This window comes from Aethalodelphis obliquidens, unplaced genomic scaffold (assembly GCF_003676395.1).
Source record: "Aethalodelphis obliquidens isolate GAN/ISIS:26980383/991018 unplaced genomic scaffold, ASM367639v1 scaffold1, whole genome shotgun sequence".
Lineage (NCBI taxonomy): Eukaryota > Metazoa > Chordata > Mammalia > Artiodactyla > Delphinidae > Aethalodelphis > Aethalodelphis obliquidens.
Genome location: NW_020837945.1, coordinates 68941209 through 68965690, shown reverse-complemented (window position 1 = coordinate 68965690; position 24482 = coordinate 68941209). Strand labels below are relative to the sequence as shown.

The 24482-nt window shown below is 50.1% G+C and overlaps 1 protein-coding gene across 11 annotated transcripts in view; it reads left to right on the top strand.

Moving 5' to 3' along the window:
* The window catches only part of MYLK (myosin light chain kinase), a 267073-nt gene that overhangs the window by 214119 nt on the left and 28472 nt on the right, over positions 1–24482 (top strand). For all 11 annotated transcript variants that reach the window (XR_003432841.1, XM_027106666.1, XM_027106636.1 and 8 more), the window contains 7 exons: positions 3344–3394; positions 4165–4292; positions 6287–6440; positions 13730–14032; positions 21628–21660; positions 21759–21852; positions 23163–23366. Coding sequence is in view for 10 of the 11 variants with exons in the window: in XM_027106666.1 (XP_026962467.1) it covers positions 3344–3394; positions 4165–4292; positions 6287–6440; positions 13730–14032; positions 21628–21660; positions 21759–21852; positions 23163–23366 (967 nt within the window). In the remaining variant the exon portion in view is untranslated. The remainder of the gene's footprint in view (positions 1–3343; positions 3395–4164; positions 4293–6286; positions 6441–13729; positions 14033–21627; positions 21661–21758; positions 21853–23162; positions 23367–24482) is intronic.

The window sequence follows — 24482 nt, the reverse complement described above, 5'->3', positions numbered from 1 at the left end:
ACACGGCCCTTTTTCTGCGTGTGCATCCCTGGTGTCTCTCCGTGTGCCCACATTTCCTGTTCTTATAAGGACACCAGTCGGTTTGGATGAGGGTCCACACTAACAGCCTCCTTTTAATTTGATCACCTCTTTAAAGTTCCTGTCTCCAAATATAGTCATATTCTGAGGTATTGGGGGCTAGGGCTTCAACATATGAACTGCGGGAGACACCACTCAGCCCATAACAACAGCCCTCCACACAGTTCCTCTGAAGAGATGGCTTTCCCTCTCCCAGGAGGTCAGATCCCGGCTCTGGTATGAGCCCCTCTTTCCTTCCCTTGAGGGCTGCTCTCTTCCAGTTGTGCCGTCTCCCTTCCAGCTGCCCTGGGTGCAGGGGAGCAGGGGCTTTGTGGCTCGGCCAATTCTGAGGGTTCCGTATCCCATCCAGTACGCACTCCCGAGGGATCTGGCTTTCCCAGGCTCTTCCCTGCCAGCGTCCCTGCGCTCTCCCTCTCCACCTAGTCCTAGCCTTCTGCTTTCACATCTGTTCTCTTCTCTCTCACCTTGGAAGAAACGTTAGCTTGACATTTCCTCTTCTTCACCTGCTTCTCTTTGTCCCTTTCACCTCCAGAATTCTTGATGGATTAGTTGACTCCCTAGCTGTGTCCTTAAGAATCTACTCTAGAGCAACTTCTGACCCCACCATCCCACAGAACCTGCCCTCTCAAATACCACCCATCACCTGATGCTGGTCGTATCCTCCCAGTACCCATCCTCCTCCACCCTGGGTTTCAGGAACAGTCCTTCCACAGCCCCTCTCCTTCAGCCCAGCTCCTCCCTGAGAGTATCAGCTCAGATCAGACCCTGGCCCTTTCTCATCTTTCACTGTACTCTTTTCCCCAAAGAACTGACCCATCCTCACAGTTTCCATTAATGATTGCATGTTGGATCCTAAAATCTTTCTCGTTCAGCTTCCACCAACTATCTCTAGAATTGTGATCCTGGGCTTCTAGCCAATACACAGATTAAACCCTTTCATCGACCACATTCTCTTGAGCCAAGCCAAACTCCTCATCTTTCACTCCTACATTCCACGTTCCATCGATAAAATTTTTCCCATTTATTCAAGGAAGATGTCCCTGAGAAATCTTTGTTCCTCCCTCTTGTTTAGCCCCGGAATTCTTTTAACTTTTCTTCCATCTCTTATTTGTATTTTCTTTTCTGCTGCCTTTGCCAAGGCTGGACCTTGATGTGTTTCTCCTAAGAGTATGGCAATAGCCTCCTAATTGGATATTCTTGTGCCCTGGAACTAGAAAGACCTCCAGGGGTCCTCTAGCCCAGTTGGACTGCCGTTTGTGTTAGGACTTCCTGTTACTCAGGACAGAGACCTAACTCTCAAACTTGACATTCTAGACCAGCACTGTCCAATAGAACTTTCTGTGATGATAGCAGTGCTCTCTGTCTACACAATATGGAAGCCACTAAACATGCATGGCTATGAGCACTTGAAATGTGACTAGTGTGACCGAGGAACTGAATTTTTTATCTTCTTTAAATTGTCACGCCATCTTCGTGCCACTGCTCTCTGAAACCAGCCCTGTGCTCCAGCCACCCTCCACCAAACATCACCCTGACTCTCTACTCTGAGTCACTCGGTTCCTGATCAATGGGGCTCTTCTCTCCAGGTTAGATCATCTCGAGTCCTCAGGTCCACCCTGTGTCGCACCTCCCAGCCATCTCCTCAACAGACACTGCTTTCTCTTTCTCCCTCATTTGAACAACTACATCATGCTGGCTGGATAAAACATTGTTTAACTTTCTGTTTAACTTTTATTTTGAAATAATTTCAGAACTATGGAAAAGTTGCAAAAATAGTACAAATATTTCTTGTATACCCTTCATTCACATTCTTCAAATATTCATGTTTTATCATTTTTGCTTTATCATATGTTCTCTCTCCTTCTCTTCCTCTATTTTTCAACCTCTCTTTCCTTCTACCTCTTCACAAACACATATACACGTGTACATACATACGTACACATTATTGTTTATGAACAGTTTGAGAGCAAGTTGCACATGTGGTATCCTCTATACCTCAATACTTCAGTATATATTTCCTAAAAACAAGGACAATCTACTATAAAACCACAGCTATTTGATATAGTGTGGTTAGGGAGGATCTCACTGGTTAAGCAGCTCTTTCCCATTTTTCATATTATAATTTACATACAGTAAAATTCACCCATTCTGTTGCACAGTTCTTGACAAATGCGTATAGTCCTGTAACTACCACCACGACCAAGATATGGTTTCTACACCTTAAAATATGTCCTATGCCCCTTAGTAGTCAACCCCTCCCCACCCACCTTTTCTCTGTGCCTACAGTTTTGCCTTTTCTAAAATGTCCTACAAATAGAATTATACAGTACACAGCCTTTGAGTCTGACTTCTTTTAGCAGAAGAGGAAGATGAATCATTGAGATCCATTCATGTTGTGTATATCAGAAGTTTGTTCCCTTTTATTGATGAGTGGTATTTCCTTGTATGAATGTACCACAGTTCATTCATTCTCCAGTTGAAGGACATTTGGATAACTTCTAGTTTTTGGCAATCACAAATAAACCCACTACAAACATTCATATACAGGTGTCTGTGTGCATGTAGGTTTTCATTTCACTTGGGTAAGTACGTTAGATGACTTTTGAACAAAGTCCTGAAAGAAATATGAAAATAAGCTGTGAAGATAACTTATTACATATTCGCCATATTGCTATTTAGACAAATGAATAGGTTTGTGCGGCAAAGCTGGTCTGTCTGGGTCAGTTTTCTTATGTGAGTCATTTGGAGAATGGGGTGGGGTAAGAATGAAGGAGACCATTGGTTTGTTCATTCATTTGTTTGTTCATTCATTGATCCATTCAACAAACATTAACAAAATAAAAGCCACGGTCCACAGTCTGTGACCCAAAGGAAGCCTGAGACCCTTGGATCCACACCAAGGACTAAATTTAGTCAGTTTATCTGACATAATTTCCCTTATGAGTTTCCTGAAAGGGTAAGAGAAGAGTTAGTGAGTTTGGGGTTATCATCATAGAAATGGACAATGGAAGCTTAAGCATTTTTCAGAGTTTTTATCTCCCTGGAGGCTCTGGGGACCCCTCCAGAGGCCCTGTTGAGAAGTGGTATTCAGTCGCTCATGAGGTTGTCCATGTGCGACTGCAAGGTCACCAGAAAGACATATTCAAGGGAGGGCTCCATCTGGATGAGGGGCCAGTGGATCAGACTGTGCCCTCCTAGGATTCAGGAACCTTGTAAAAAAAAAATAATAATAACAGAAAGTAACCTGTGAACTTCTTTGTTTCAGGTGATGCAACTGTGAAAAAGAAACCTGCGCCCAAGACACCTCCGAAGGCAGGTAATTGGTCACAGCAACATTTGCGGGCGAGGGAGTCATCTGCTGTGAGGGGTTTACCCTTTGCTCTGCTAGACTGACCACTGGGGATGTGGTCCCACCCCGCTCCCCGATTCAAGCTCTGCATTATTCAGGCTGAAATTTCCCCAAGAGTCTCTGTACACCTTGGTCCCCCACCCTCTTCCACTACTTGCCTTTTCTCCTGCTTCTCTGGTATGGACAGCATCACACGATACTGGTGACTTTCCCATCCCTGCTGTGAAATCCTGCTCACCTCTCTGTCCTCCAGTCTGCCCCTTACCGAGATAATCCACTTTGTGCTGTTTTCATGCTCTGCTCTGTATGTCCCTGTGAGAGGAAGCCCTGTCTATTTTCCACGGAAAGACATTTGAGGATGTGAACCATATTGAGCCTGTCAGCCAGGGTGACCTGGAGGTTAGAAGGCAAGATGCTTTGTAACTAATAAAAGAGTAAGGTCACAGATTCAAAAAATTAGGGTGAGGCACAAATTCCACAACAACCAACGAACGGAGAATCATGACTTATAAATTGTGTGGGTCACTTCTGAGGGAATCAGGATCAAGAGACCAGCAAACCTAGCAGATCCGTCAGCCCAGGTGTCTGAAGCAGTGGTCATTGCTCAGTCTTACCCTGAAGGTTCCGGAAGGTGAGAGAGGAGCAACAGACCAATGTGGCTGGCAGCGTCGGATGAGATTAGAATGTCTGAGGCTCCCTCCTCCTCGGAGCTCACTCTCTCCCTTGTCCTCCCCCAGCCGTGCCCCCTCAGATCATCCAGTTTCCTGAGGACCAAAAGGTGCGTGCAGGAGAGCCTGTGGAGCTGTTGGGTAAAGTGGCCGGCACCCAGCCCATCACCTGCACCTGGATGAAGTTCCGAAAGCAGGTCAGTAACAGGGCAGTGGCCCGAGAACAACCCACACAAGTTCCAGAGCCGTCGTGGGCCGAAAGGGATGAGAAATGCTGTGATGAAGGGCAGCATCGCTGCTCATCACAGGGGCCTGAGAAATGGGAGAGCCCCTCACACCCCTGTCACCCACCCACCAAATCTGAGCTCTTAATAACCTTTTCTTCTACATCTAGCAAGGATGCCTGTTTTATAGACAATTTGTGTGATAGAGAAGAATATGAAGGAGAAAACAGAAACCACCTATGGCCCCCACCTGATTTGGGTATCTCTGTCTAGAATTCTACTTGGAGTCAGGAAAGTCAGTCAGGAAAGAACAGTCCAAGTCAGTTCGACTTGGAGTCGAACCAGTGACCTAAATGACCTCTCAGACTCTAGAGCTTTCTGTGATTCTGTGCCAGCTCACTGAACCCTATCTGTGGCGACCACTTAAACTTACCACATGCTGGAGAGATAAAAGTGCACCTGAGTATTTGAGTAGATCAGTTGTACGTTAAACAGAATTTTGGCTTACTGACCCAGAAATCTAACTTCCATTTATAACAACAGTCCTACAGGAAAATGTTTGAATTTCCAAACAACCAGTTCCTTTTAGAGAAACTTGGGGAGCCTGGCCATTTTTCTGATCCCACGTTGGTAGTGTGTGCCCATGTGCCTGACCAGCAGGGGCCCCAGACCGGCAGGCTGGCCCTGGATCAGGACCTCTACAGAAGGTGTGATGACTTCTTCTGAGCCCTCTGTTGCTCTATTTCCAACCCATTCAAATTGTCCTAAGGCCCAGAGGTGGGAGGCTAGTACTGGGGAAGAAAGAAGAGTTGGACTCAAAAGATGAAGAAGAGAAGCTGGCTTTATCCCAAAGCATGGGCTAGTGGTGTCTGAAGTAAGATGGAATCTCAACCCTCTTCAGAGACATTGAGCCAAGTCCCAGCTCCATCCAACAGAACTTTCTGTAGTGATGTAATTGTACCATGTCTGTTATCCAGTAGAGTAGCCACTAACCATATGTGGCTATTGCACACCTGAAGTGTGACTAGTGCAACTGAGGAACTGAATTTTATACTTCAGTTAAGTAAAAATTGTTATAACAGCTTTGTTGAGATATAATTCACACACCATAAAATGCATCCTTTTAAAGTGTACATATATTCACAAGGTTGGGCAACCGTAACAATTTTCTGATTCCAGAACATTTTTATCACCTCGAAAAGAAACCCCAGACCCATTCGTAGTCATTTCTCCCCTTCCCCCAGACCCTGGCAATCTCCCACCTGCTTTCTGTCTCTTTGGATTTGCCTATTCTGGGCATTTCATATAAATGGAATCGTACAATATGTGTTCTTTTGTGTCTGGGTTTTTTCACTTAGCGTTACGTTTTCAGGGCACATCCATGATGTACCATGAACCAATATTTTATTCCTTTTTATGGCCACATACTATTCCGTTTTCTGGAGGTACCACATCTTGTTTATCTGTCCATCCGTTGATGGACCTTTGGATGATTTGCCGCTCAACTAAAATTTGAATAGCCACGTCTGGCTGGTGACTGTGGTATTTGACGGCACAGAAGAGGTCAGAACCCACTGGGTGGGCTTTGTAAGTGACTTTGATCAAATCTGTTCTCCCACCATCCCATCCCAGAGCAGTGGAGGGGGCTGGAATGTGCCCTGTTTCCGGTCTGGAGCAGAGAGTGACAGCTCACTCCCGGCCACCAGACCCTGCTCAGTACCCTCCCTGCTTGTCCCAGATCTCGACCCTGTCAGGGCAGCTTGGCTCTAGATGCAGGAGAGGGGGAAGCTCAGAGTCTAGACCTTAGGGGGTCTTCCCCGCTTAGGGGGAAGCTCAGAGCCCAGACAAGACCAGCCCCACACAGCTTGGGCAGCTGTATCCACATCCCCAGGGGTGAGGAGTGTGGGTCGGAGCCCCCTTCCTTTCTGGCTCAAAGTCTCCAGTGCCTGCCCCACTCTCTGTCCCAGATCCAGGAGAGTGAGCACATCAAGGTGGAGAACAGTGAGAACGTCAGCAAGCTCACCATCCGGGCTGCACGCCAGGAGCACTGTGGCTGCTACACTCTGCTGGTGGAGAACAGGCTGGGCAGCAGGCAGGCCCAGGTCAACCTCACCGTTGTGGGTGAGTCTGGGGACGGGGCGTAGGGAAGGCGGGATGATGGACTTCCAGGCCTCATCTCCCGGGGCCGCTGCTTCAGCACGTGTTCCCTCTGCCCACAGGCTCCCTTTCTCCCCGCTCTCCCACTCCCTGCTCTCACACTGTTGCTGCCCTTCGTGCTTGTTGAGAATCCCAGACCTTGCACACACAGCGTTTTCCTCTTCCTATGAATCCCCTCCCAGTTTCCCTTTCTAGCCAGACTCTGAGCTCTACCACTCCAACTCTCTCCAGCTAGCCCCTGTGACCCCTTCTCCCCCTGGTCCACTGCCTGCCCCCAACCCCAGTCCCCTCGCAAACCCTCACCTTGAATCAGTGCTGCCTTTCAACTTCACTGCCGCTCTGCCTGAGTTCAGGGCACGGCAGAGAGACCACATCAATCTGCAGACTCAGTGCTGGGCTCTGTCAATGTCCAGGCTCAGCCAGGGCGTCAGCGCTGGTCAGTGCCCTCTCCCATACCCTGAGACAGCCATTCCTCGAGACCCCCTACCCTGCAGGCCTTGGCCACTGGCCTCTCTGAGAAATAGGAGGCATCAGGCATGAACTTGCTTAGCTTGGTGGTCCCACACCTGCAGGTGTCTCTCTATCTGTCCCCGTGCTGACTCCACCCTCCAGGCTCTGGGTGTTGCCCACCTTTCTCCTGTGCTCCGGACCCCAGGCTCTTGAGGGCTCCAACCCCCGCCACCCCCATTCTCTTCAACTTCTCCCCAATTTCTCCCATAAATGTTGCCAGGACTCTCCCATTGTCGCCATGCGCACAGGCACGCATAACTCCTGCAGTATCTCGTCTCACTCTGGCCACCCTAGCATCTTTCTCCTGCTCTCTCTTCACGGCCAAACCCTCTGAAAGAGCCAGTCTCTCCTCTGAGTCTCCTTCTTCACCTCCCTGGCAACAATCTTCAACTCCCTGTAGCCTCACCCCCAGGCCCCATTAGTCTTCTGGGACTGCTCTTCTGAGGTCACCTTGCCCTCCTAATCCCCAATCCACTCCCTTTTTCTTATCTCCTACATCCCAGGATTGAGTTCAGAGTCTGTCTTCAGACTGATTGTCAAGGTCACTTTTTCCTCTCCATCTCAATCACTGTGTTTTTCATGCCCTGGTCAACTCTCTCTTGAAATATCAAACTAGCTTCCTAACTGGCCTCCTACTGTCCGTCATGCTCAGCCCACTGCCCCCCCCCCCACACACACGTGGCAGGCGTTCAGGACAGCGAAGGAGCAGCAGATGGATAGCAGGCTGGTCCTAGAGCACTTTCGGGCCTTCATACGTGGTGCACACGAAAGCTTTTCACCTGGTGTTCTTTTTTTTTTTTAACATCTTTATTGGAGTATAATTGCTTTACAATGGTGTGTTAGTTTTTGCTGTATAACAAAGTGAATCAGCTATACATATACATATGTCCCCATATCTCTTCCCTCTTGCGTCTCCCTCCCTCCCACCCTTCCTATCCTACCCCTCTAGGTGGTCACAAACCACCGAGCTGATCTCCCTGTGCTATGCGGCTGCTTCCCACTAGCTATCTATTTTACGTTTGGGAGTGTATATATGTCTATGCCACTCTCTCACTTTGTCCCAGCTTACCCTTCCCCCTCACCGTGTCCTCAAGTCCATTCTCTAGTAGATCTGTGTCTTTATTCCTGTCCTGCCCCTAGGTTCTTCATGACCATTTTTTTTTTTTAGATTCCATATATACGTGTTAGCATACGGTATTTGTTTTTCTCTTTCTGACTTACTTCACTCTGTATGACAGACTCTAGGTCCATCCACCTCACTACAAATAACTCAATTTCATTTCTTTCTATGGCTGAGGAATATTCCATTGTATATATGTGCCTCATCTTCTTTATCCGTTCATCTGTCGATGGACACTTAGGTTGCTTCCATGTCCTGGCTATTGTAAATAGAGCTGCAGTGAACATTGTGGTACATGACTCATTTTGCGGTACGTGGGCCTCTCACTGTTGTGACCTCTCCCGCTGCGGAGCACAGGCTCCGGACACGCAGACTCAGCGGCCATGGCTCACGGGCCCAGCCACTCCGCGGCATGTGGGATCTTCCCGGACCGGGGCGCAAACCCACATCCCCTGCATCGGCAGGCGGACTCTCAACCACTGTGCCACCAGGGAAGCCCCATGACTCATTTTGAATTATGGTTTTCTCAGGGTATATGCCCAGTAGTGGGATTGCTGGGTCGTATTGTAGTTCTATTTTTAGTTTTTTAAGGAACCTCCATCCTGTTCTCCATAGTGGCTGTATCAATTTACATTTCCACCAACAGTGCAAGAGGGTTCCCTTTTCTCCACACCCTATCCAGAATTTATTGTTTCTAGATTTTTTGATGATGGACATTCTGACTGGTGTGAGATGATATCTCATTGTAGTTTTGATTTGCATTTCTCTAATGATTAATGATGTTGAGCATCCTTTCATGTGTTTGTTGGCAATCTGTATATCTTCTTTGGAGAAATGTCTATTTAGGCCTTCTGCCCAGTTTTGGATTTCACCTGGAGTTCTTTGATCTGATCCCCTTTCTTTAGTTTCCTTAGGTCAGGAGTTTTATCTCTGGGAAGGCCAGTGGACGAGAGGCTCAGGGAATAGGTTTCTCATCTCATAAAAGACAGGAGAGACCCTTGACCCCCTCACTCTCTGTGGTGACTCCTATTTTAATTGTCTCCTCCTGGAGTCAGGAACACTTTGTGGGGGGGGGAATTGGTGCTAGTGATCCGGTTCGCCTTTCCACTTAGACCGGAACCTGAAGTACTGATTTGGTGCCACGCCCCGCCCGTCGGCTGGTAGCAGTTTCCAGTTTTCCTTGGTGTTCTCTCTCATCTGCTCCTGCTGGGGGAACGTTAGGGTCAAGTCCATGGAACTGCCTTTCTGTGGCCAGCGCCCCCTGCCCCCACGCTCCCCACGGTGCCCCCCACTCCCCTCCCCCATCACCACCATACGGGCTGCAGTTGTGGCCTTTTATGGTTGAGTTTCTCATTCTCCTCGGCCAGTGCTGACAGGGCCATTGGCGTGGCTGTCCGCCAGCTGGCAGGAGCGGCATGTTAAATGCCGTCCTGGGAGGGGAATGGAATGGAGGGGAAGGGCTTTCTGTCTGCTTCCCCCTTGGAAAGCTAAGAATAGAATTGCTCAATAAAATGAGGACTCGCGTTGATGGGTACAGCAAATCCACATTCATTCAGAGCCTGGGGATTTAGAATCAGTCCAAAGTAAATCTGGATGAAGCCCAGGTTTACCTGCATGTCTCTAGCGACATCTGTGTATTATCTGATCAGGGTTGATTAAGTAGATGTAAAATGTAAATGAGATGAAACAGGAATTGTTTGGCCTACTCCAGACAGTTACAAGCCCTTTGGAAGCATCCACTTGTAAGCCAGCTAAATAAGGCCAGTTTAGCACAACTTCTACTAATTAGCAGTAAATGTCTCTTCTTGTATGTTTTTTAAAGTACCCCTTTCTTTTCAGATAGTCTCTGACTCCTATTTTTTTAAATGATGATAAAAATTAGCCTTTCCCTGGCCTTCCCTGGTGGTGCAGTGGTTAAGAACCCACCTGCCAACGCAGGGAACACAGGTTCGAGCCCTGGTCCGGGAAGATCCCACATGCCGCGGAGCAACTAAGCCCATGTGCCACAACTACTGAGCCTGTGCTCTAGAGCCCGCGAGCCACAACTACTGAGCTTGCACGCCACAACTACTGAAGCCCACGTGCCTAGAGCCCGTGCTCCACAACAAGAGAAGCTACCACAACGAGAAGTCCGCGCACCGCAAGGAAGAGTAGCCCCCCCTCGCCACAACTAGAGAAAAGCCCGTGCACAGCAGCGATGACCCAACACAGCCAAAAATAAAAAAATAAATACATAAATTCATTCAAAAAAATTAGTCTTTCCTTCAGTTACTTTAAATGAGTGATGTTTAGCTATTTTGAAGGCTAATTATTATTATATGTTAAGAGATAGTGCAGGGATTTGTGATGCGCAGAGGACCTCTGCCCACGAGTGGGCCTCCAGCCTCAGCCTCGGAGGGGTGAGGGAGGGGCCTCTCGGGCAGGAGAGAGCAGCTGGACCCAGATGAAGCCCTTCATGCGACTTGTCCAACACAAGAAAAACAGGCCACTCTGCGTATCTTTAAAGGAGAAAAACAAAGCAGAGAGGATCCCAGATACCCAGTAATCCCCCAATGCTCTCTGAGCTTGGAACTTGCATGATTTTTAAGGGCAGGAGATTTCTCATCGTAATGCTTGGCTTGGGCTTAAGCAAGATGCATTCTTGATCTTATTCAGCCTGATAGCTGGGAAAATAACAGGCCCCTGGAGTGAGGGTTCAGAGACCTTTTAAAATCTCCTCTTGTCTCCGTCACTGGCCAGCTGGGTATTCTTGGTAAGCAAAGTGCCTTGCCTAATCCCGAAGGGCCGGGATTACCCAGATAGATAACCTGGGGGCCCTTGCAGCCCTGCCATTCTCTAAAAGCTGCAGGTGGCTGCTGAGGTGCCAGTGGAGGGAGGACCAGGTGGGGTTAGGCCCAGTCACAGACCATCTTCAAACACACAGGCACGCAGGGACTGCCAGCGCAGTTACTCCAGAGAAGCAGCAGAGATGAGATCCTCCGTTTTCCCAGGAGTGAGAACATTTGCTGGAGAGAAAATCCTGGAACTGGTACCATCGGAGCCCCTTCCTTTAGACTCAGCGTTTCCCATTCTGCTAGTCAAGTCTCCAGGGAGCCACGAAAGAATTCCAAGGAAGCATGGAGCTCGGGGCCCCGGACACTGAGCCCGCCTGGCCTTTGCCAGGCCATGCCCAGGCCTCCCTCCCAGACTGAGTGCGTCTGTTTCTTTGGTCCTGAGAGCAGGCTGTTCTGAGGACGTCTATTCTGTCCTGAGGGTTTTCGTCCCCAGCTCATCCGGCCTCCATGTGGAGCGCCGTAGGTTGGAAAGAACAGAAAGCATCAGGCTCAGCCCGTGGCTCCCGGGGCAGGCATGCGGGTGGGGCCTCCTAATCTCCTATGACTTCAAACTTGCGTCTGTTCTGAACTCCTTAACATGGCATCAAATTCCTTGAAAGCATTGAGGTTTCACTTTGAATTAAAGCCACCCTCCCCAAACTTTGCATCTTCTCTCATGCTGCAGGCAGTGACATATGTCCTGTGTCAGTTCTCTCTCTTTTAGCCAAGAGACTAAATTTGGAACAGGGTAGGGGATTAATAGTACCTTTTCCAAAATACCCATTTCTCCAAGTTTTCTTTTCTTGACCAAAGCAGGAGGGGAGAATATCAGTCAGTGGAGTGTATCTGTATTCGTCATCTCAAACTACAGGACATTAAACGTGTCCAGTCGGTTTTCCAGGCATTTCCTTTGAGGGAGGGAGGCAGGGAGTCTGTCCTTCATCTTTCTTTAGGCCTTTTGACTTCCTTAGCTGGGTCTTGAGAGGACTTGAACCACTTGCCTGTAAGATAGTTTAGAGTAATAAACATCTTAGCCAACACCAGAGATATTTCTAAAAAGACCAACATATCTTTCAGAACAAACAGTTTTTCTAAGAGAACATATTGAACAACCCGTGAAAGTGGTTCCATCATAGGAGGCCTCCAGCGTGACTGCCACCGGTGGGGAGTGGCTGTCACAGTCCCACAGTCATTCTAGGGCGAGTCAGCCCAGGCTGGGGTTGCTGGGTATGGATGGCTTCCGGGCAGTGCGTTCTTGGCTGGATGTAGAAGCAGCAGGGCTTGGGGGAGGGGGGAAATGAGTATGTGTGTGTATATGTATATGTGGGTGTGGATGTGTGTATAGGTATATATGTATGTGTTTGTGTGTGTGTGTGTATGTATGTATAGGTGTGTGTGTATGCATGGACACATACACAGGCAGAATGTTCTTTTTCTTCTCAATATGCTTAAGTCATTTGCAGGGATTTTCTTTGGCCTTCCTACCTTGCTGAGGGGAAGGAGAGTAGAAATCAAGTACTTTTACCTGGGTTTGCTTATTTGATGCTTGCAAAACCCCTAAGAGGTAGATATATATTAACCCCATTTTCCAAATGAAAAAGACAAACTTGTCCTGGAAGTTAAGGAATTAGCTGGAATTCACATAGCTTATAAATTCACAGAGCATAAAACATGGCTTTTAATTGCCAGTTTGGGGAGCTCTAGGACTCAGATTGTCTTGGAGGAGATGAAGGCTTAGTGAACACTGGTATCTGTAACTAAACCAACCACCTGCAGAGACTAAATCTGAAGAATCGAATTCTGTTCAGATGAACACCTGCCAAAAATCAGCAGAACTAAAGAACCGCATTAATGAACACACTGACTACCGTGATTTGCCTTGAAGTTGGCAGTGTTACTGGTTCTTAGCATTACTGGTCTGAATGGGAAGGCGGCCAGACAAAGGGCCGCTCCTAGTTTGTGTCCTCAGCTCATTTTCTGGCCCTCAGTCAGGGATGATTGTGATTTGCTACGGTGGTTCGCTTTGAAATTCTCTATCTCATTTTATACCAGTCCTAGGAGGATGACAGAGAGAGGGTAGGAGTAATTTTTTATATATTATAAAGTTAGAAATAAACTTCTGCAATAATGATGACAGTAAAGGCTACTCAAACAAGACGCTTTTCTAAGAACATCTCACAACAACCTTGTGATCCAGTGCTATCATCATGCACGTTTTACAGACGAGGAAACTGTGGCACAGAGGGGTTAACAAGTAATGAATGAAGACAGAGCTGTATTCAAACCCAGTGTGTGACTTCAGAGCTCACTGTGCTGTACTGACTCCCAGCGGGGCAGGTGTTTCCCAGGTCCTAGAGAAAGTGGAGACTGACCCCTGGTTATGTCACAGGTCACTGACCTCAGGCCTGAAGGAGACACACACACACACACACACACACACACACACACACACAGAACTCTCTCTCAAAGCATATTTTTGATGGGAAGCAGTCCACGCCTCCTGGGCAGCTTCCTAGGTCTGTTTACACAGAGAAATATGTTTTTGACTTGGGCAAAGCACAGGAAACCATGATGTGTAGACTGGAAACTAACCAAAAAAGAGGTTTTTTCTGAGCAAATCGGTATTTGTGGGGCTTTCCACATAGGCAGGTATGTACCTAGGTGTGGCCGTGTGGATGAGGGAAGGAGAGCCAGGACCAGGGATCGCAGCTCCTGTTCTCCAGGCTTCTCCCTCATGACAGAGCCAATTAAAGAACTTCTCGCCCTGCAGTCCTGCAGAGTTGGGTGATGTTGTGCTTCTCTCTCCCCAGACAAGCCGGACCCCCCGGCCGGCACGCCTTGTGCCTCTGACATTCGCAGCTCCTCGCTGACCCTGTCCTGGTACGGCTCCTCGTACGATGGGGGCAGCGCCGTACAGTCCTACAGCGTCGAGATCTGGGACTCGGCGGACAAGAAGTGGAAGGAACTAGCCACATGCCGCAGCACCTCTTTTAACATCCACGACCTGCTGCCTGACCGAGAGTATAAATTCCGTGTGCGCGCAATCAACGTCTATGGAACCAGTGAGCCGAGCCAGGAGTCTGAACTCACAGTGGTGGGAGAGAAACCTGAGGGTAGGCTGCCTTCCTTTCATTCCCGGCTTGCGATAAATGTGCATGACTTACCTTGTGTGTATAGAAGGCTGAACTGAGGTGGGTACAAGGGAACTGACAAGACATCACTGATGGCTGGCAGAGTCTTTTGGGATCTTGATTTCCAATGTTGTGATACTGATCTATACTCTAAAAGAGGTACCTATGATCCTTCAAAAAATACTGAACCACCGGTTTTGGTACACTCCCAGCAGGGCCGATGGTGTGTTAATCAGAAGCACAGTCCTGGGAAGCGGGAGCTCAGGTAGACCTATAGTTTCAACGTCTTGCCCTACCCACTCATCCAGCTCCCTCCTCTCTTGCACTCATATTTGAGGGTGAACTCAGTGTCAGGGAAGACCGATAAGATTGGGAGCATAAAATCTGACAAGGAGGACAGCTAACTATAATGAGATGGGCTGCATCCTATTAGACCAGTATAAACAAATTGCGGAGACATAGCAGAAAGCATGAATAATTTTGCCATGAAGGTTGGGAAAGACTTCCTAGACGTAATACGTATGCTGAGTCTTGGGAAAAGGAATAGGATTCCAAGAGGTAGGGCAGATTGGGAGAGGCATTCCTCACAGAGGAAACAGTGTGAGCAAAGGTACAAAGTGGTAGAAATGCATGGCATTTGGAGACTCGTGTGTGTGGCCAGGGCATATGCTGTGTGAGATAGAACAGGAGGAAGCAACACGAAAAGGAGGGTGTGGGTAAAATCGTGAGTTCATCAAAGGTTTTCAGGCAGGGGCTTGATGCAATTAGATCTGTGTTTTTAGAAAGAGAGTTAGAGGAAGAATAGACCTTTGGAACCCAAGGGGTGGTCTGGACCACTAGTCTTGGGATCCTGGGAGCCTGTTAGAAATGCAGACTCTCTGCCCCCCACTTCCCTAGTCCCTTCTGAACCTTCATTTTAACATTATCCACCCTCACCCCCCATGGATTCATATACACTTGAAAGTTTGAGAAGCACTGAAGTGGACTAGGGGGATGAGATTGGAGTCAGTGAAATACCGGTTGAGCCCCTGTGGTGTAGTCCGGGAGAGGTATAGTAAGGCTCCTTAGGAGGTGGAATTGACCATTCCTGATGACTTCTGGGGCAGAGAATTCTAGGGAAAAGTTAGAAGAGTCTAAGATTACTCCCAGGTCCCAGCTTGGGCAACTAAAGACAAGTTCAAGAGCCATTTAGAGGTTGATTATTATGATTCATGGTGGCTAACATATATTAAACACTTGCTGTATGCTAACCATTCATTAAGCACTTTATGTGCATTATGTCACGCATCTAACTCAACGAAGTAGATACTGTCATTACCCCCACTTTACAGATAGGGGAACTGAGGTTTAGAGGGGTGAAACTAGTTGCCCAAGGTCACAGAGCTTGGAAATGGTGTGTTGAAGCTTGAACTCAGAGCTGTCTGACCCTGAGCCTGAGCTCCGTTGGTTAAACTAATGGAGGAGGCCAGGCTGCCTCCCAGTGACTTGGAGGTTAGATAGCAGGGAGTCCCAGAGAAGGTGGAAGTTCTGGCTTCGGTCCTGTTGAGTTGAGGTGTCTGAGGGATATCCATGGGGAGGTGTCTTCAGACTGTTGGATGGTTGAATCCAGAGCTCAGGAGAAAGGTTTAAGCTCGAGCTACAGGTTTGGGGCGGGGGGGTCTTCACTATTTAATTGGTAATTGAAGCCATGGGCATCAGTAAGTTCACGGAGAGGGGGGTAAAGAAAGTCTACACTGGTACAGAAATGAAGGAGCCTGCACGACCAGGAGAAAGGACTGAGAGGGGATAGAACCAAGGGGAGGCTGGAGCTGTGTTGCAGAAACATGGAAGCAGCGAGTGGCAAAGAGGAAAGAGATGAGGATGCAAGATCTTTGGATTCAGCCCTTTGATAAGCCGTGATCTTTGAGAGCAAAGTCCATAGCGTTTCCACAGGGTCGAGAATGGTTGGCCTGGGGCTAAGGAATAAATGGAAGAAGGAGAGGCCAGGAGTATGGAACGTTACTTCAAGAAGTTTCATGTGAAAAGAAGAAAACGAGCGCTGTGAATTTAAGATGGAGGCAAGGGGGCAGGGAGGAAGGTGGAGGGAAAACAAGTGAAAGACTTCTAGGAGAAGAGAGAGCTGTAAGATGTGAGGTAGAGAGAAGACTAAAGGACCTGGACAGGGCGCAGGTCCTGAAATCACCATATAGCCAGAGGCATCATATGTATGGAAACTGTCATTACAGTTTGATACCCCTCTTTAGTTTCAAAATTTAGGCATAAAACAGATATTAAACTTTACTTTCAAATTAAATGAGGGCTCCAGAAAGAAAGTTTGGAGATTGCCAGTGGAAAACACACCAAATTTATAATTCTGCCTGTGCAGCCCTGTCTTGGGGGCCTTTGCCCAGGGAGCCCTAGAGATCCCCCAGAGGGCAGGTCTCTCTGAGAGCCACAGTGTGCTGTGGCGGCGTGGATCGTGGAGCCCGGCCCGAGAGAGCCCTGCCAGACCTCTTTGCAGTTTCATGGGGCTCCTGCCCACCAGCCGCTCACAGATGTCTTCTGGGAGAAGCAGTAACAAAACTGTCATCGGCCGCCCTTTGACATGAGCAGAATGGGAAGCAGACTGGTTCGAGTGGGCGTGCCAGGAGAGGCAGCCAGGTTCCAGTCTGCACGTTTTTAGCATATTACTTTGTCCAAGAAGATGACTCCCAACCTCCTAGAAAAGTGATAGAAAAGGGGTAACGTGGCAGTGAGATGTGCATTAGCTGGAAGGGAAAACTTCCAGGTCTTTTAGGGCATGTACCAGGAGAGACTGTAGAATACCTGTTGAGCCCCACACAGAGGACCAGAGGCCACAGGAGCTGCGCGTGTGGCTCTTAGGAGGCCAGGACAGCAGCTTCCAGGGCTGTGAGGACGGTCTGTGGGGAGGAGGGGCTAGGACCACTTGGGTCCAGGCAGGTGGCCTCTCCCTTCTTGCCTGAGGCCAGCTGAACCCCCTTCTGTGGTCCTCAGATTCTCTTCCTGGGGCCCGTCCTGGCAGGAAGCAGACAAAGGGAAATGTTGAAATTGCCTGCAATCCAGAGGAGGGGTCCAGGCCACCCAGGGCTTCCAGGCTGGAAGATGCTCCCACCCCCAGGTCCAGCTGGCTTGTCCCTGATGGGAGGGGGAAGGGGCAGAACAGCACAGAACATCCTCTGAGGGGCAGAGGATGAAGGGGGGGATGGGAGGGTGAGGGTAAGGGGGTGTGGCTTCCAAGTGAAGCTCTGTGGATGGCTCAGAAGCCTGTCAGTTATAGCCTGGGTTGATCATCTCTCTCCTCTTTAAAAGTGCAATGGCTCTCAGAGAAGTGGAGGGTGTGTGTGTGTGTGCACATGTGTAGAAGAGGGATGTGATTATAGTAGCTCATTTCTGTGAGCCCGTGGGGTCTGGTGGTCATAAAAAGTCAGTGCCAATCAACCCTCCTCCCTCTAAGCACAGCTAATGTTGGCTCTCACCTTCCCACCGCTACCACGGCCCCTCCAGCCTCTGCCTCAGCAACTTCAGTTTTGGGCTTCATCCGGACCTCTCAGTTCCATCCCCGCCCTCACTCTGCATTCACTCACTCAGTGTGTCCAGTGCCCCTCCTGTGTTCCAGGTGCTGCAGGGGCTCTAGGGATACGGTGGAGGCCACAGCATAGCATGCAGGTCTCCACCCAGCTCTGTGGCCTCCTTATGCCAGAGCCCCCCACCCCGCTAAGTCTAGGACCCGTAACCTGACAGCACCCCTCCTCGTCTTCCCAAACCTGAGTAAACGAGCACCTCCCCTTCCCCCTCCCACCCAACGCAGCCGCTCTCTCCCATCCCAACCAGGTCTGGATCTCCACTCCCACCATACTCAACTCTAACTCTGAAATCCGCTCCGTCCTTGCTCCTAATCCTAATTTGTTCTAGTCTGTATAGTTGTTAGCAAACAGCTGTGATAGAGGCTGCTTGCAGAGTGGGGTAGAGATGCAGAGCCCCCAGAGAAGCAGCGGAAATCAAACGCTCACCCTGAGCTGCCGCGGCTGCCCTCCCCGGGGCGCGGGCGCCCTCTAGTGCCCGCTGGGCGCCCAGCAGCCCTCCGCCGTGCAAAGGGACCGCTCTGTCCAGGGAGCCGGCTAGACACGTGCCACGTGAGGGCCAGAGCGCTCAGCCGGCCCTCCCCGAAACACCACTCCAGGGGGATGGTGTCATCTGCCTGCAGAAATATCTTGGAACCATCTTCCAAATAGTTCTTCCACTTAGCTCTTGGATCTCACAGCTCTTTCTGAGTGGATTTTTAAAAAAGTATCTCGTTGAAGTCCCTTCTACTGCAGTTTAGCTCCTTCCTGAACGGAAAGATGGACACCATGTGGCCACCTCTCTCATTACTACCTCTTTATGCTCAGAGAGCTTGGCTAATTGAATTGTGGCCTTTCCCCCACGCCTCTGGGGTTCCTCCTCTCATGGCCATTTCCTTTCCAAATAGAGTGGAGACAGGACGAGAAGGAAAAGGAGGAAAGGAAATGTCTCAGCCTGGAGCCTTGGTCCGAGTTCCACACAGAGGAAGGGTTGCTGTGTAACAGTGAGCCAGAGACCGGGGCCTGGGTTCCCTGAGATTGAGCTGGACCCCACAGCCTTGGTACCAGGAAAGCACGCTGCATCTTGACTGCTAAGGAGAGAGGCAGGAGTTGAGGGTAGGTGTGGTATTTGAGAGGAGGGCAAGAAGGCTAGCTCCATCTCTAACTGGTGTCAGAGAGATGGGGAGAGGCCAGTTCTAGAACTGCATGCCCTTTCAGGGCCACCTGGAAGATGCCTCCGGGAAACAGGTCATCGGAAAGCCCCTCATGGGCTCACAGCGCTGCCTCTGTTCCTTCACGAGGAGAGGACAGACGGTTCCTCCTAGAGATTCCAGGCCAGGAGAGCCTGTCTCTCTGTACTCTCTCATCCTGTTGCTCATTCTACACCAGGATATGTGGCATGGGGACAAAAAGGTCAGGAGAGGTCAAACCACTGTCTCAGCTAGGGCACCACGGATCAGGACGACGGGGCCTCCCTGCCACTAAATGTGGGTATTATCATTAATGTTTTGTCTCTAAGGCCCCATGCAGTGACTGGCATCCACAAGTGCTCAGTTAGTGATTGTTGAATTGACTTGAATCTCTTGCTTTCCTTAAATCCCCGTCTGACATACCATTGTTGAACTAACCTAAACATCTCTTGAACCTATTTATCGTTCTTACGGTGGCTCTTGAGGTGTGATTTCCAGATGCCTGCAGCGTTCCTCCTATGTGAGGTATAACGCTAAATTGTTCTCCCACGTTATAGTATTCATGAGTTGGTGAAAGTTCATAACCCTAATCTCACCCTTGGCTATTGTGATTTTTTTTGTTTTTTATCATGTCTGCTTTAGGCTTCTTTCCCAACCAGAGAGGCCTAACCTCTTCTGATCATCTTCACATGGCAGCTCTTCCTTTCAATGGCCCACGCCTCCTCCAGCTCCACTGAGACTTTCTCAGTGCCAACAGCCAGGGTTCTAGGATCACATGACCCCAGGCTCTACCAAGGGCAGAGTAATAACACCTGTTTGCAGCCGGTGCACACGTCCCCAGTGACAGCATTCTGTTGGCCAGAGCAGTTGCTTGAGGAATGGGGCTCCCACTTTTGGTTCTAACTAGATACCCTAGGGCTTGTCATGCTGAAAGTCTGAATGATTCAGTTCTCCCTGAACACATGACTCCATTGCTACCTTACAGGTGTGTTGCTCTCAAGTACATTTTGGTCATCTGTGAATTTGACAGTGTCACTGTCAACTCTCAAATCTGTGATTTAGAAGACTTGATCAGTTATACTCACATCCCGACAGTATCTGTGAACCCCACCACTAATCTGAGAGCCCCCATCGACCTTATCCTTTTTTTATTTTTCCATGGCATTTTCCTTTCTGTGACAAATATTCCTCCCAATCCCACTTGTGTTGGTTTTTTAAAATTAAACTTCATCAACAGCGTTTTAAGAACTCTAAACAAATCATAGCCTCTCTTGTTCCCGGTCACATGCTTATAAACTCTCTCAAAACTCTTTTCCAGCAAGGGGTACTTATCTTGCATGGGAACTGTGTGACTTCCCTCAGGTTGCCTGCTTAGGTTTCAGTCATTTGTTCTGCCCTCAGCCTAACAGAGAGGCTCACTGTCTACGGTTTCAAGCTGCACCTGGTCCCCGACCCGCACCTTCACCGCCAGCATTCCACTTGCGAAGCACACAGAGCTGGGCCCGCTCCCACACAAGCCCTCCTTTCTGGGCAGTGTCTGACCAACCCCTCGGCCCCGTCTGCCCTGGCCTTCCTTCCATCTGCCGTCCCTTTCCTGTCCTCAGTCTTGCTCTGCTGGGAGCTTCAGCAAATCACACCCTTTCCCCCAGTGGTTCACACACACAAACACACACACACTTTAGAAATCCTTGGCCTCCCTCTCTGGTTTCCTCAGGTCTTTCTACCTCTTCAGGAAGCCTCCCTTGGTTCCCGCTGTCAGACGGGACACAGCCCCACATCATGGCTGAGTAGCACCTAGCGCATCACAAAGCATGGCGTCCAGGGCTAGCCAAGGACCCAAGAAACCACCCAGAAATACAGTGCTTTCCTTTTACAGATGAGGAAACTGAGGTCCAGGAAGGGAAGGGCACTTGGCTAAGGTCAAGAAGCCACAGTGGCTCTTTAGGGACTAATTATACCAAAGCAAAGGAAAGCCTGGACTTCAGAAGTGGGTGTATTCCTCTGGCCACCAGCCTGTCCCCTCACGACCCCCCATCTGTGAACGGCCAGGGTGGGCTGCTCATGTCCCTCCTTGCCATACCCATAAACACCCGCTGGCTTCCTGCATGACGTCACCCACCTCCTCGCTGTGTTCCATCATTTCCTTTAAGACACAACTCAAGGGCTCCTTCTTCCTAGACTAATTGCTCTGACTTTATACTTGCCCCACTTGTGTCACCTTCCTCCACTGTCTACTCAGTTTGTACTGCGATATCACGTGCTTGATTATATAACACTCGTAATGGATATTTCAAGGATATGTGTTTTTGCCTCTCCAACGAAATTATATATAAGCTCCAAGAAAGGAGGAGAGATCATGCCATCTGTATTTTGTTTTGTACACCCATGATCACTGGCAAAATAACTGGTACCTAGCTGGAATTCCAGAAAAAGTTCTCAGCAAATGGATAAATGGATTTGGCACTAGTAGCAATTATAAGTTGCCGACTTTTGAGCCAGAGCAGAAAGGGACTGTCGCAGTTGTGTATAGGTTCTGAAAGTCAGAGAGACTAGAAAAGATGTGAAGAAGGGCATGTCTAGGGGACCTCAAGGCTAGAGGGGGTGGATGGAGGGGACAGCTGGCAGAGGAGGGGCTGGGTGGGGGTCAGCGCCTGCCGGTATATACGTGGCCCTGTTGCAGCGTGGACCCACTGACCCCGTGGTGGTGCCCAGAGCTCTGGGCTTGGTGGTCTTGTGCCTGGGAAGGCTGAAGTCTGACAGGGCCCCCGGCATGCTTTGCTCTCGGTGGGCCTTTGTTACTAATCGCCCACGCCCTCTCTCCCCCTAGAGCCGAAGGATGAAGTGGAGGTGTCAGATGATGGTGAGTGCTGGCCCCCGTCCTCGGGAAGACTCGAGGGGTGGAGCGGGGGTGGGTGAGGGGTCTGATGACTCACACTCACCCCGACCCCCACCCTGCAGATGAAAAGGAGCCCGAGGTCGATTATCGGACCGTCGTGGTCAATACTGACCAGAAAGTGTCTGACTTCTATGACATCGAAGAGAGACTAGGATCGTAAGTGGAGTGGGAAGCACCCTTCCGGAGCCCCGGGTGAGGGTGGCGCAGGCCCCGAGGTTAAGTTCCCTGCTTCCTCTTCCTGTCCTTCCCTGGGTCCTGCCAACTCCCCAGACTGAGGTTCCTGCAGAACCGGGAGGGCTTGACCTGTTGGCACCCGTGAAAGCATCACCCGGCCAGGGCTCTCTTAGGAGCTGCTGTGCCCCGGGATCCCTCCGCAAGCTTGAGCAGGCCCGTCCTCCTCTGCAATCCACCCCTCACATAGGACATAACCCAGGGCAGCGGGTCTGGCCCGGCCCGTCCTTAGGATCCCTTCCCTTTGATCCGTGCTCGCCGTTCAGCAGTTCTAGCTCTAGTGCTTCAGGAGAACGCGCCGCCTTGACATGCACCTCCTGTCATCCCCCCTCGCTTCGTGAACTCAGGCCACAGTCTCTGCTCAGGCTCTTCCCCGGGCTGCAGAGACACCAGTGGACTCAGACCACAACCCTGGGCCCTCGGCACAGCCAGGCTGTGCCCACCAGCAGCAGCACCCAGGGCTGCCTGTCGCCCACTATCCCTGGAGGAGGAGGGGAGGTGGAAGAGAGAGGAATGGGGCTCAGCTCTTTATTTCCGGAGGGTTTCTGTCCAATAAAGGAGTGACACCAACCTCATCACAGTCCTGAAGAACGAGGACCCTGCTCTGGGGCGGGAGTGGTGTCAGCGGAATGCCACCACTGCCATCCCTACAGTGGGAAGCAGGGGCCTTGCTAGGCTGTCTCCAGGCCCCCGGTACTGGAAAGGTGTGAAAGGAAGGCAACCACTCTGAAATTCCCGGTACCTGGGGAGGACTTCCCCAACCTGACGTCATGGGTCCTTTCGCGGGGGAAAGGGAAAGAAGTCTGTCGCCAAGATTGAGGCCTCAGCCCAAGGAGATGACAGTCCTGAAAGAACAGCAAGGCTGGACAGGGTTAGGGCAGGGTTGGGGGCCAGACTCGGGCTGACATTGACAAGTGATGGAGAGTAGGTTTATGGCATCCGCAGTGTGCTTCACTGACCTAGAGCAGGGACTGGCCGACTTCTTCTGTAAAGGGCCAGATAATGGATATTTAGGGTTTGTGGGCCATTTGGTTTATGCTGCAACGACTGCTCTGCTACTGAAACCCAGAAGCAGCCACAGACAATCTGGGCACAAATGGGCATGGCTGTTTTCCAGTAAAACTTTATTTAGAAAAAGAGGGAGGCCAGGTGGGTCCCACGGTCCATCACTTGCCAATCCCAGGTCAGTGGAAAGCTGGGCTAAATTGCTTTTTCTCTCCTCCCTTCATTCACAGTGGGAAATTTGGACAGGTCTTTCGACTTGTAGAGAAGAAAACTGGAAAAATCTGGGCAGGGAAATTCTTCAAGGCATATTCAGCAAAAGAGAAGGAGAACATCCGGCAGGAGATCAGCATCATGAACTGCCTCCACCACCCCAAGCTGGTCCAGTGTGTGGATGCCTTCGAAGAGAAGGCCAACATCGTCATGGTCCTGGAAATGTGAGTGTCCCGCCGCGGGGCGGCCCAGGATCCCCTTGTGGGACTCCCCTGCTGTCCCGCCACCACCCTCCGCCCCGAGATGGAGAGCACTGTGAGCCAGGGTGTGATGTGCACGACACTCGGCAGCCCGTATGGCCGGGTGCTGACCACTGGGGACAGCCCATCTGTGCGTGGTGCCGGCCCTGACCCACTGCCCACCAGCCCCCTCTGCTTATCTCCAGAGCACACTGGCAGGCCTTTGAGGACCCCTGCCCCCTTCTTACCCTCACCTCCCTGTGAAAGGCTCAGGGCTACCCCTCGGCTCCTTGGTTTCATTCAGGGCATTCTGACCTAGAGGTGGCTTTAGAGCAGAAGAGGGGGGACAGGGCAGCTTCCCAACCGGCCTGTGAGAGAGAAGGGGGCCCAGGGCTGGGAGCTCAGAATGCAGGAGTGTAAGCCTCGCTCCCGTCCTCCTGCTCTGCTCTGTGTGCCCCTGGTCCACGCTGGTTTGTTCTCTCTTGACCTCTCACTCACCAAAGAGTAGCGCTTTCTGAGCTGGGCTGTACAGAGGCAGAGGGAGGACCAGATGACATCCAGCCAAGGCTTTCCTGGACTCCATTGTTTCTTCGAGTCCCAGTCCTTCACCTCTCTCCCCTCTGAGTGCTGGTCTACATGTGCACAAACACACACACACACACACACACACACACACACACACACACACACACAAACACACACACACACACACATACAAACATACTGGAGTCAGTAAGCCAGACATGCTCTGTGGTGTGTTTTTTTGTTTGTTTGTTTTTGTTTTGCAGTACACGGGCCTCTCACTGTTGTGGCCTCTCCCGCTGCGGAGCACAGGCTCCGGACGCACAGGCTCAGCAGCCATGGCTCACAGGCCCAGCCGCTCCGCGGCATGTGGGATCTTCCCGGACCGGGGCACGAACCCGTGTCCCCTGCGTCGGCAGGCGGACTCTCAACCGCTGCCCCACCAGGGAAGCCCAATGTGTATTTTTTAATCATTTCTTTTCCTTTTTTAATCTGAATTTTAAAAGTATATGGTACAATCATATAAAAAAATATAAGAGAATACACAATGAGAAGTCCCATTCCTACCCCTGTCTCCTG